General features: G+C 36.1%; 1 protein-coding gene across 1 annotated transcript in view; it reads left to right on the top strand.

Moving 5' to 3' along the window:
* Positions 1-13987, top strand: part of ush2a.L (Usher syndrome 2A (autosomal recessive, mild) L homeolog) — a 442265-nt gene that overhangs the window by 166023 nt on the left and 262255 nt on the right. The window contains exons 28-30 of the mRNA XM_041562401.1: positions 1003-1206; positions 1298-1378; positions 5638-5823. Coding sequence (XP_041418335.1) covers positions 1003-1206; positions 1298-1378; positions 5638-5823 — 471 coding nt within the window. The remainder of the gene's footprint in view (positions 1-1002; positions 1207-1297; positions 1379-5637; positions 5824-13987) is intronic.

Genomic DNA, 13987 nt, shown 5'->3' with positions numbered 1-13987 from the left:
AGATTCAAATTAATTATAAATGAAGATGTCTGTTTTCGTCAGTGTGGACCAAAAGGAAGGCCATGGCTTTTGCAGAAGTGGTTTTCCCAGGCCAATGAGAGGAGTGGTCGAAGAGTCTGATTTGACTCTTTGAGGATAAACTGCTGGTGTCTTTAAGATTATCAAATCAATTTTGTACCTCCATGAGTTGATTGATTCTCAATCCTGAATGAGGTGACTTCACTTTTTTACTTGAGAATTTATGTAAATTTCCTTGAAGATTTTTTGAGTACACTTTTAAAATAAACCCTTACAGAGAAGATCTAAAGTTGAGATTTCATGACTGTTCTTTTTGGTGGGTTCTTGAAATATCAGAAGTAAAGGATAATCAGTTCCTAGGAGGGTGGCTGAACTCTGAATTGTACCCTCCTTTTATAACAGTCACGGTATATATCCTTCTGTTAGGTAAGCGAGTAGACAAGTAAAGTTAACTAGTCTAGGGGGTCTATTTATTAAAATCGAAAATGAGTTTTCTTCATGAAATCACAGTTTTTTTTGAAGAAAATCAAAGGCAATTAAAAACATCTTACATTTCTTCAACATTGAGTATTAGATCATTCTCAATAGTAATTTAATAGATAGTTTATAATGAAAATATTTAATTGGTTTAGAGGTCAAAAAAGCAACCTCTTTCATGTATAATACATGACCCATATGCTAGAAAAGTGCTGCTGAAACAATACAGAACATAAGGGGTAATTTACAACCCACAATTGCAGTTGCGGTCATGAATAACATTACTGTAGTTGTTGCATAAAAAATTGCCATTCATTAAAGATTCTTTCAGAAAATGGTGTGACCACTGATGCAAAACCAGGGGACAGTAATAAGCACTGACAATATTTTTACCTCTGTTTCCAAATTGTAATATTGCAAACCCAATGCTTAACCCTAGAAGTTTAATTTAGTATTAAATATCACTACAAAATAACTTTAACCAATTGATATCATTTTACCCATTAGGTTTTGGAGGTTGTATTAAAGAGATGGAGCTCAAAAAAGGCTTTGTTGTTAACTTTGCAACTTCCTCCTTTGGTGCTGTAAGAGTTTATCTGGATGGCTGCTTATTGACTGGCAGCTCTGTTAACTGCAGAGGGAATGACTCGGTCATTGTATATGGAGGGGAAAGTCAAGAATCCTATGACAATCCCCTACAGCCATTTACAGGTACACTATAACAATTTCCTCCTGTATTTTACTATAAACATTGCTAATGACACTGTGCATGCATCAATTCAAATCTCTTCTTTGTTTAAAGAATATTTATATAGAGTGATTGCCTCAAATGAAGCTGGATCAGAAGCAAGTAGTTGGAGTCGAGGGCGTACAAAATCAGCTGGTAAGTACTGCTTTCATCTAACAACAAACATTCACATCTTCAGTTAAGCTTGTAGGTTCCCTTTATAGTTCAACATTCTGTCAGCCCCCTCTTAGCTGAAAAAGGTTTTGGGGCAAATAAAAATTTTGCAGTGAGAGTCACTTTGTTCTGGTTCTAGGAGTATCCAAAGTCACAAATAAGCACTTTCATACACAACAAGATTATAGATATATACAGTACAGAAATATTAGTGTAACAGTCACGCAAGGTTATAGATAAAAACCATAACAATGTAATAGATGCTATATATAGCTATACAAATTAGCATAAAAGCCACCCTACTATTAGTGATGGGGACGAATTTATTTTCGGCAATTTCTCACAATTTCTCACAATTTGCCGCCGGTGAATACATTTGTTAAACATTCGCATTTTCACTGGCGAATGTGTGCCGGCGTCCAAAAACGAGACTCATCATTTCTCAAATTTTTGTCCGTTTTGAATTTCGCAGGAAATACGAGAATTTTTCGGTGAATCAAAACAGAACAAATTCGCTCATCACTACCTTCTATAGTCCCAGAAACTACTCTGTTTCTATGAGTTATGTTGCCTGATACACTGTTACTATTTGGAAGCAGCACTATCAGGGGCCACAGCTCTGCATCATATACTCCAACAATGACAAATATCCTCCATTTTTGGAAAAAAATGTTTTGTCCCACTCTTCCTGCACATTGTGCTAAACACCCCAAACAGTAACTTTAATTGAACAGGATGAACATATTTCCCAGCAAATGTAGCAAGGAGACTGCAGGAAATATTTTCCACTCGACAACAGTAAATCAGATGTGACATTAGCCACTTACAGTACCACTGCTGCTGGTTTTTGGCTAAACAGGTGCTGTGTGCATTATGCCTACTGATGGCTTTCTTAGAGTGGAATTGACAGTTTTTTATGGAGGCACTGAAATACTCCTCACGTGTACATGTCAAAATAGCTCCTCAGAATATCTCTTTATATAGCACCAAAATGCATTTGCTTTTGCAATTGGACTGGGGGAGCCCTTCAAACAGTTGTTTTATAATAGCAGTGTGGTTTGGATTGGCTATGTTTCCATTAGGGGGGGGTGTGTGTGCAATATCTATATATTAAAAGAACTGGCAAGGCAAGAGTGCATAACATTTTGCAAGTCAACTTGTTTTCTCACAATTGCAGCAAACTGTCCCTGCTATAACCAGGCAAAGCATTTAGTCCAGAACAAGGTAATATGTACCATATAGGCACCTGAGGGACCATGCGTATGGCAGTAGATTTAGGGGTAGTTCTGTGGGAACCTAGGGCAACAAATAAACAACCCAAACCCAAATTAAATTAGTGAAAACTCACTCTAAATGGCCTTCAGACTCCCTCTTCTCCCCCTGTTACAAATGCTTTCCCAAAGTGTGGCCCTCAGCTGAAATCAGCTGAAGTGCCATGAGTGACAAGATTCATACATAGCCCCAATGCAATCCAGTATCTGGCAAGTGGATTCTAACATGACAACCCTTCCATGCTTGAAAGTAAATTGTGTCCACCAGTGTCACATTTACAGACAGGTTTGCCCTCCAAACTGGAGATTAAAAAAGGCACCTAACAGCACCAGGTGCAAATAAGGGGCATGGGGTCACTGAGGGTACCCTTTTGTATCCTGTCCCCCTTAAAATGAGTCCTATTCTATATAAAACTGAAATAAACTAATAAAGAGTCCCTGAACATCATAGCCTTCTCCTAGTGCCAATGTCCTTGTTCCTCAATGACCCGAGAAGAGCAACATAGACCCACCAACCAAGTAAAATGTAGAATAAATACAGATATATCATCAAGAGCTCAAGATAGATTGTCAATCAATGAGTATTATAGACCTAACCAGACAGAGTCCAACAAGTGTTTGGGACAAGTTTCAACCCTATTTGTATGAATTAACCTCTTCGAAAAGTGTAGAACCCCTCTCTGTGAAACAACTTTTCTCCCAACTGAACTGAATTAATCTGAATTTCTATGCAAAGGATTTCCATGAGAGATTAGGCTAAAATCTTGCTTCTAACAGAGGATGCAAAGTCATTAATTTGTCCATATTTCTCACATGCCATCTCTTAGTTTTACTAATTAATTAGATTTAAACAAATTGAATTCAGGAAATGGAATTGTACATTTGGGCATCGTCTAAAATGTGGTGTTTTGTGGGTTGATGTACTCAATCTATAAAAGTGTCAAAGCACAATGTATAATAAGTCTGAATTATCTTTCTTTCTCATCTTTCACTAATACATTATGGGAGAGATCTCCCTGTCTACGCCAGCACTTCTTTCATAGTTGGAAATATACCCTTTGTGTGTGTGTGTGTGTGTATATATATATATATATATATATATATATATATATATATATATATATATATATATATATATATATATATATATACTGTATATATTAGAGAAAGCACTCACAGCAAGTCAGTGTATTAGTACATGATAATAGAAAGAGCTTTATTCGTCCATATTTTTGTCTATGTGTTTCGATCTGTTTCAACTTGCCTTGAGTGCTTTCTCTAATGGCAATATGTGATAAATTGGTGAGCACCCGACCTATGATGAAAGGTGTGGTGAGTGCCGATAAAAGGACTTGTGTGTGTGTATGTATATATATATATATATATATAATGCTGTCCATTTATATGACTTACATAGCTTAATGTGTGCAACAAATATATACAGGTATGGGACCTGTTATCCAGAATGCTTGGGACCTGGGGTTTCTGGATAACAGATCTTTCTGTAATTTGGATCTTCATGCCTTTAGTCTACTAGAAAATCATGTAAACATTAAATAAACCCAATAGCTGGTTCTGCCTTCAATAAGGATTAATTATATGTTAGCTGGGATCTAGTACACAGAACTGTTTTATTATTACAGAGATAAAGGAAATCATTTAAAAAAAATTGGATTATCTGGATAAAATGGAGTCTGTGGGAAACAGCCTTTCCGTCATTCGGAGCTTTCCGGATAATGGGTTTCTGGATAACGGATCCTATACCTGTATTTATATATTTGTGTTTAGGGGTTGTTCAGAGGATATCCTCAGCTGAGGCTAAGGAACATAGACTATAGAAGAAGATGCAACTATAGGTTGAATACATTTGCTGTACTTTAAAGTGCATATGGATCATTTAAATGGAAGCCTTATGCAAGTAACAGTAAATATTCAGCCACTCACTCCCCATGCATACTTTTATTTCATGGTGCCAATGAATCTATTCTGACATTGTACAGTAAAACTGGAATCTGGCATCTGAAAATTGCCCTTTGCTCTGTATTTGTAAATTAGCTTAAAGGTTCATTTACGTCCCCAAGTGCAGTGAGCAAATTATAGTTTTGAGTAGTGATGGGCGAATTTCTCCCATTTCTCTTCACCGAAAAATTCACAAAGTTCCTGCGAAATTCACTTGAAAAAAACTTGAAATTTGACGCCCCACGTTTTGTCATCACACTTGCATGTTGGCGCCCGCATGGGGAATATAGCGAGGTGGCTGGTCAGGTTGCCTAGTGCACCTCTGGCAGGAGGGACCAAGTGCCACTATTCGGAAGTCCAAGGAGCAAATCATTATGCTTTTTACCCACAATTCACACCGCTAGATGTACCATTTCCTCATTATTCGTGTTAAAAGCTATCACATTCAAGCCCAAACCCCTCTTTGTCTTTGTACTAAATTTTCCATTCATCCAGCCTTTCTTACTGCCATTTACTGTACTTCCCCTCCTCTACAAATTTTAGTTTGGAAACCTCCAGGCTTACTTCTAAATTCAAAAACTCATAATGTTATGAATATCAGCCCAAATAAAGGATTCTTCATTCTTCACGGCCCTTCCTGTCTCAAGCTCACACCTACTCTCTTAGTTCACGTTTCTACCATTGATGTATTGTACATCTACTTATGTATGTTCCAGGCTGGATAGTAGGAATATTTGTGCTTGTGCATTGAACAATTTGTATATTCAAACTGGGGTTTAGTTAGATCAAATTTGACTATGCTGATCAATGTTCTACCATATACTTATATAGTGTGGCCAGCCTTAACACTCTAATATTATTACATAAACGTGAATGAATCTTAGGTTATTGATGATTGTGCTGTTGCCTTTCAATCTCTTCTTCAGCCTTCTCTTTGACCACCAGCAGAACACTAAACTACATGGATAATAGTCTGATCTGATTTTGTTTTCTATATTTTGTTTTGCTTAGTACCTCAACCTTTAAACATTGATTTCAAAACCTTGAACATAAGTGGATATAGTGTGGCTGTAACCTGGACCAGACCTACTGGGGTCAAAGGTATCATTGAAGAATATATTCTGAAAGCTTATCCTGAGTGCAGCCCTATTGTATCTGCCATCACAGCAACTTTTCCGGATGCAGGCAAAGTCAATGGTAAGTTACTTTTGGAAGTTGTCTATAGATTAGGCAGAACATAACAGCTTGTATATGATTTACACCCTACCCTACCAACCTGGCACCCTTCATCTTTTGTCAGCTTCCAGCACACAACAACAGCTGAAGGCTGTCAAGGAAGCTGAAGAGTCATAGTGCTACTTAATATGAATAATTAGAGCTTTACAAAGTCTAGGCAGGGTCGGTGTGCTATACATGAGAGTTTGATGGCAAATGGGAGGAGTTAGGTGCAAGGAGTGTTATAATTACCAACTGCTTTGCCAGTCATTAAATACAGGGCTCCCTTCACCCATCAGTACTGTGCTCTGTGCCTTATGTTAGATTCTTTATCCAACACAGAGAAGGTGTTGCACTGGAAGGGCTAGGAGTATCCCTTTTGTATTTTGTATCCCTTATCCTTTTTGCACAAAAACGCCCCTATTTGGAATTACATTATTTTATCCAACACATTGAAAGAGGACATACTTAAAAGGACCTTATATAACTAAAATCCCCTTTGCTAAAATGAGCACAATAAATAGGACATAAATTGGTCTCAAAATTGCATTTTTTTCATTGAACCCCCCTCTCAGTTTCCGTTAAACAGGTTCATTTGCTAAAAGCTCGTTATCGCCCATCAAACAAACAAAATTGCTTTCAGATTCTTGTTCTGTGCCAGAAATAATAACAGGCAAAAACATTTCTTAATTGAAACAATGGACAAAAGTTCTGACAACCCTGTTTATTGTGCTCGCATTGAAAAGGGGTGTATACTGACCCTTTAAGTGTTGCCGTTAATATGATATTTAGGTCCTATAAATATGGGCAACTATGTAAGTGAGAGATTTCATTGATGATTCAAAATGTATTGTTTCTACTAAGAGTTCAAGTGAGTTGAATGTCACCTAAATGCAAACTGTATTTAATTTTCGGTTCAGATCGGATATTGGCAACTTTTCAGTGCAATTCAAAAAAGAATCCTTATGGTTATAAAAAATATAGCTGTTTATGATTTTTTGTTAAATTTTTGCTATGAAATATTTTTAAATGTAAGATTCTGTGAATCTGCTTTTTATATCACTGATAAATATCCATGTTACAGTGAAACTGAAATTGTTTTAAAATGCACTGAAGTTTCAGTGTATGGCTTCATTTTGTAGATTTCTGGTATAATCATCACATCTGAACCCACTGTATATTCAATTTCTCTTATTTTATTCATGATCAAAAATGTTTTCCCCCACTGCTTTTCATGACCTACTGTATGTATTTTCCCTATTTCAAAATTACAGACTAGATATGTTTAAACATTTTTTCCCCAAGTTTTTCTTTTCTTTTTTTTTCAGCAAATTATGTGAGAGATTTGTGATGAACTGTCTCAATGAGAAATCACATTTTTTTCAATTATTTTTTTTTAAATCATCATCATCTATATAAATGGCTTTTTTTTTCACATCTGTTTTTTCTTTTAGTAAACCCTTTACGATTTGCACAGTTGATACAGAAGATGTTATTGCTGACTTCGTTGACACAGAATATTTTTAAATGTGTCAGACTAAAATTGAATAGTGATGGGCGAATTTATATGCCAGACATTGATTTGCGGTGAATTTCTGCATTTCACCAAACTGCATGGAAAATTCATGGTGTGTCAAAATAATTCAGACACCCATTGACTTTAATGCATTTGGACAATCGAGCGTGCGTATAAAAATTGTCACTCGTGTCAAAATAGTAGTGCATCGAAATTATTTTGACTCCCAATGACTTCAACACATATCACGAATATTTCGCCATTTCGCAATTTTTTTTGGAGTTTTGCGAATTTTTCGGCAAAGAGAAACGAGACAGATTCGCCCATCACTAAAATTAAACATTACCCTGTAAAACGACTTTGATAAACACTCTCAGTATAAATATTAGTTTTCTATTTTCTTTTTTTTTAACAAAATCTTTTTTATTGTTTTTTACACAATATTCAGCAGTTTACATTTGTTGATCAGGTTAACAAGCAATAAATTACCATAAAGTCACATAAACAATAATGGTTTTCTATTTTCTTTTAAAGGAACAAAGTATATGACATCACATTCCTACCATTAAGTCAAACAGCTATGTCATGTAATATTAGCAATGTTAAAAAGTTTCCAGATTTGTTTTCCAATCAAATGTGTTCCTCATTCTTAATATAATAGACCAGTTAAAATTAACTGGTGTTTATTTACTAAGGGAGTGAGGATTAAAGGTGGATGCATATATAGTATATAGACTCTGTTTAAGACTTTGAGATTTCAAATAATTGTCCTGAAATTTTATTTCTGTTACATTTCTGTTTTTTTAATGTGACCTTATCAAACAGCACATGACACTTGTAAGGAAGCAGTGTGAGCATTTCTTTGCTCAGGCAAACTAACGTATGGGATTGAAGCAGTAGAAATGAAAAATGTGACCATTTTGTTATGGCAAATGATAGTGGAATTAGTCCTTGACAGCTTCAAACCTTGGACTTTATCGCAAGTAAAAGATGAAATACAGGTTACGTCTCCACAATTTTTTCACATAAAATATATTTATGATTTAGAGAAAAATAGGGTGACTCACATCACTAAAATTGTCCGGAGAAAATAATTTAGTACATATATTTCATGGTCTAAACACACATTACTATCAATCTGCTTAACTAGTCCTATATGCTGAATTGATTTTCTAATACTCAAAAGAAGGTTTTAAGTGGAATAAGTTTGGCTTTGGATGCTGACAGATTATTTGAGGGGTTTACAGTTGTGAAGGATTATATATGCTCGGTGGATGGGTTTGATTGAGGGGATTGAAATTCGGAAAGTAGATTGTTGGTGATATGCCATGATATACTGCAATAACATTGTCATTAGGCGAATGGAAAATTCTGTAATCTATTTTGTAAAATTGTGTTGTAGGAATAAAGTTAACACTACGGGGCACATTTACAAAGCTCGAGTGAAGGATTCGAATTAAAAAAACTTCGAATTTCGAAGTGTTTTTTGGGCTACTTCGACCATCGAATGGGCTACTTCGACCTTCGACTACGACTACGACTACGAATCGAACGATTCGAACTAAAAATCGTTCGACTATTCGACCATTCGATAATCGAAGTACTGTCTCTTTAAGAAAAACTTCGACCCCCTACTTCGGCAGCTAAAAGCTACCGAAGTCAATGTTAGCCTATGGGGAAGGTCCCCATAGGCTTGCCTGAGTTTTTTTGATCGAAGGATATTCCTTCGATCGTTGGATTAAAATCCTTCGAATCGTTCGATTCGAAGGATTTAATTGTTCGATCGAACGAATAATCCTTCGATCGTTCGATCGTAGGATTTGCGCTAAATCGTTCGACTTCGATATTCGAAGTCGAACGATTTTTGTTCCTAGTCGAATATCGAGGGTTAATTAACCCTCGATATTCGACCCTTCATACATCTGCCCCTACGAGTTGCCATTGGAAAAAAAGTAAATTATTTATGATTTTTTTTGTCGTAAGAAAATGCAAATTGATTAGAGGTAAAGAAAAAAATATAAAATGTGACGACTACAGCAAGGTTCAGAGAAATGATCAATAATCGGTGTAAACAATTTAACAGCTGACGATTCCAATCCCCACCCTAAAATAGATACTTTTCTTCTTAGAACAGGACAGGGTAAAACCAGATAAAGAAAAATAAAATGATTGGTCAGATTTACAAAATATTGAACTGGTGGATCAATATTTTGTTTTAAATTGTTGTGGACTCTTTGTGCTACTAACAGACATTTATTAAAGCTAAACAATGTGTTTATTCATTAAGAATTAAGTACCTTGAGCAATCATAACCTGGTCTCCAAAACCCCACCAATTTACAAAGTGCAGTAAAATAACTTTCAGAACTTCAGAAGAAATGATTTGTTTAAATGAACTGCTCAGTCTTTTAGAGTTCACAAGTTAATATTTTGCCACGTAGGGGCAAATTTATCAAGGGTCGAATTTCGAAGTAATGGGTGGTTTTTTGAACTCCCATAATGTCGAAATTAGAATAAAAAAAAGACCAACCGAAATTTATTAAAAAAATCAAATAATTTTTTTTGCAGGTGAATAGGCTGTATTCGATCGTTCGAATCGAAGTAAGATCGTATTCGATCAAATTCCATTCAAGGTATTTTCAAAAAAAACCTATGATTTTTCAAAGTCCACCAATTGACTCCAAATGGGTTCTAGGGGGTCCCTCATAGGCTAAAAGAGCAATTTGGCAGGTTTTAGATGGTCAAAGTCAAAGTTTTAAAGAGACAGTACATGATCAATTTTGATATTCGAATTTCCGAATTGTTTTCAAATTCGAATCGAATTTGGATTATTCCCTAGTCAAAGTACACAAAAATAGCTCGAAATTCTATTTTTTTTACTTTCTACCCTTGATAAATCTGCCCCATAGAATTACTGGTAAAATTACGTGGTGGATTTATTGTCCCTGGTTGTTGCTCATAAAAGAACAAGAGGATCATATTTACAAATCATTTTCTGCATTACTTCTAATTCAAACTGAAAATGATATTTATCAATTTGGAAAGATACCTAGTAGAGTGTTAAATGTAACCAATGATTATTCTGTTTTAGGAACTCTCTGAATAGGTAGGGTGTTTGAGTGCTGTAGCAGTTGATTCGGGCCTGATAAATTGGCACATTTTTCAAATTCAAAATGCTTTAATAAATGTGCCAATTTGTTAAAAAAAACTTTCTTGACTGTTGGGAAAATGTTGACAGTTAGGAAAGTGTGATACAATTAAACTGTTGCTAGTTCTAATTTTCATAAATCTGCCCACAGTCTCCATTAATTACTCTGAATTCTAACATTTTTTTCCACGAGCAGGCTCCGTCCTGGGCTTCTTAAATGGATTATGATTTCCAATAACTAACTCAGGCAACCATAAAATGTTCCAATAACTTTTCCAGAAGTAAAATAAATCAGCATACCCTTAACTCAGTGGTTGTCAATCTTTTTCAGTTCAACTCCCCTAATAGGTTTAACCTTTGTCTAAGGCTCCTGTAACAAACAACAAGCTTAGAATTATGGGAAGGCTGTTTCCGATAGACTACATTTATCCAAATAATCGAGATTTTTGAAAACGACTTCCTTTTCCTCAGTTGAGGTCTGGCATGGTGCCAGTAGACAGGCAAATTGCTAATGTGGTGGCACTATTACAAAAAGGGATCCAGTTATCAGTCTCAAAACTATAGACCATTTAGTCTGATGTCAGTGGTAGGAAAGCTTTTTGAAGGGTTAATAAAGGATAAGATACTGGACTTCATAGCAGATCATAATACTATGAGTTTGTGCCACCATGGCTTTATGCATAATAGATCTTGCCAGACTAACTTACTTTCTTTTTATGAGAAGGTGAGCAGGGACCTTGATTCTGGGATGGCAGTGGATGTGATTTACATCCACTGGGTTTTCATTTGGAGGGGTTACACTTGATGGACGTTGTCTTTTTTTCAACCTGATTTAACTACTTTATGTAACTATGTAACTATGTAATAATAAAACAGTACATGATCCAAACTATGATAATTTATCCGTATTGTAAGCAAAACCAGCCTATTGGGTTAATTTAATATTTAAATGATTTTCTAGTAGACTTAAGGTATAAAGATCCAAATTACAAAAAGATCTGTTATTCAGAAAACCCTAGGTCCACAGGATTCTGGATAACAGGTTCCAAACCTGTAACAGATATTTGAACACATTGGTTTATCATCCATTCAACCATATATAATATAATATAGAATATATAGGGCCACAAATCTCACCCTAATTCAAACTGTGCTTTCAGGTGAATATAGGAGAGCAACATTAACTAAGGGACCACTGACCCTGGTGCAAAGAAAACTGCACCCAGGCTTCACCCAGTCTACTCCCCTTGTTGGAACATGTACAGAGTGAATTCTCTTACCATCTGAAATGTTTGTAGCATGCTCAATGACTCTGGGCCCTACTGGGGGGGTTGTTCCTGCTGCTCCCCCAATAGTTATGCCACTGGAGAGAAAATAGACATTCACCAAAAATTGTACCCACTGGCTAATGGACAAGGGGCATTTTGGCCACATGTGCCTTCCAGCAGAGAACAGAGGTTAAAATGTCATGAATGTCATTAGCCTAAATGGTGGGGGTGGTATTCAGGCTTAGCCACCCTTCCACTCATCCAAGTTTCCCAGAGAATACATTTCCATTGAGAAGGAATGTACTACCATTACTGGACTTATTTATCCAAAATTTCGTTTGTGAAGTTTTAGAGGTGTTCTCTAGTTCAAATAAACCCACTATTTAAAAAAAGTGGTATTTTTGCCAATTTATTAAAAAATCCAAATATGAAAAACTCGATTTCATAAAATCATATAAAAAATACTTTGAATTTTGAGTTTACAAGCTTTAAATAAACTAAACAAAACTCATAAATCTTGAATTAAAAAAAATGGCTTGAATTGACTCCAATTGACTTCTACATGAATTTCATAGCTATTAGATGCTGAAGTTTCACATTTGAGTTTTTCACGTTTTAATTGTGTTTAATAAATACCAAAACATTTACGTTTTTGAAAGTATAATTCAAATTTTTGAGTTTTTGTGAAACGAAAATCTGAATTGTGTCAAAAATTTGAGTTTTGATGTCGTCCCATATGCTTTGCCATCAAAATATTGACTGACAACACAAGGACACAGTGGGCAGCACAAGGTCAGGCTTTTGTCTTGGAAGTTTTCAGATCTGCCAAAGCTAAGAAAGATTAATTCAGAAAGCTAACAGCTTAAGTCTCAACTATTGAAATGTGAAGAGTCCACTTTGTGTATGGCATTTTGCCTTGTTGGAGATAATGGGTTAAAAAGAGGAAAAATTAAGTTCAGAAAATGTATTTTCGAAACCACTTTGAAATCAATTCAGTCTCTATGAGGTTAATTCCAATTCCTACAAATGAAAAAAAAATTCTAAATGTCAGTGGAGATCTCCGCTGTGGAACTGCTGACTTTGAACTCCACTCTGATCGCTGGCTGGGTGTAAATCCCACGGCTGGGCAAGGAGAACAGAGGGAATCAGTATGGAGCTGGGGGAGCACAGCCAGTTCTTTAATTGAATTAAAACCTAGGTGACACCAATGCCGACACCTGTCCAATTACAGACAGGCCTAGGTGTTTACCATTGCTGTACAAGCGTCGAGAAGATGACAGAAATCATTCCGCCCACAGATTAACATAATGAAGGGGAACAGATTACAGTGGATGCCGGCCAAACAGAGATATTGGCAGTTCAGGAAAAGATAAAGTAAAAATGAAATTAGTTTGCTGAAATTCTTTATGTAAACAATAATGGTACACACACTGCCATCCAACATTTTCCCTTTTATGTGCTTTGTTACTAGCAAATGAATTGCTTTGCATTGGTAAATCTCATGTACGTGGATCCCTGTAGCATAGGCACAATGGGGCCGTAATTGTAATAAACCAGACTTTAGTGTACAATGGACACATCACACGGAGACCTTCAATGAATTTATATACAGTAAGTGCTTTTGAATGGAATATTCCTTGATATTGGTGATGGATTTGTAAAAGTTACAGGGGATCAGAAAGTGTGGGCAAAGAAATGAAGGTGAAGTATTTGGAAAGGTTTTAAGGTTACTGACCATAGCACCTGATCATCCCACCCCTACAACATGAATTAATAACATGCACTATGTGTTTTTAGCTTTATCCTTTGATACTTTTTGAACATGGGGTCTCTGCAATGGTATCCTTGTAACTATAGCTGGGTGACTGTTACCCCAATGTTTCTATTCTATGACACCTTGTCGTAAACCTGAAGGTCATTGAGATTTGGGGTACCCCTGGAAAGGTAGCGGGTAGTTACCCCAATGTTTCTATATATATATGTAACACTGGGCTGCTCTCTGCAGCATCCCAAAGACTAGAACACAATGTTTCTATATATCTGTAACCTTGTTATGAGCTAAGTGGGCCCAGCCTGAAGGTCAGTTAGGGGGAGATTTGGGGTGAGTGTTTATTTGCGCCCTTGTTACCCCTGGAACTATAGCAGGGTGACTGTTACCCCAATGTTTCTATATATCTGTAACCTTGTTATGAGCTAAGGGGGCCCAGTCTGAAGG

This window comes from Xenopus laevis, chromosome 5L (genome assembly GCF_017654675.1).
Source record: "Xenopus laevis strain J_2021 chromosome 5L, Xenopus_laevis_v10.1, whole genome shotgun sequence".
Taxonomy (NCBI): Eukaryota; Metazoa; Chordata; class Amphibia; order Anura; family Pipidae; genus Xenopus; species Xenopus laevis.
Note: the sequence above shows the minus strand (reverse complement) of the source record. Positions and strands in the feature narration are given on the sequence as shown.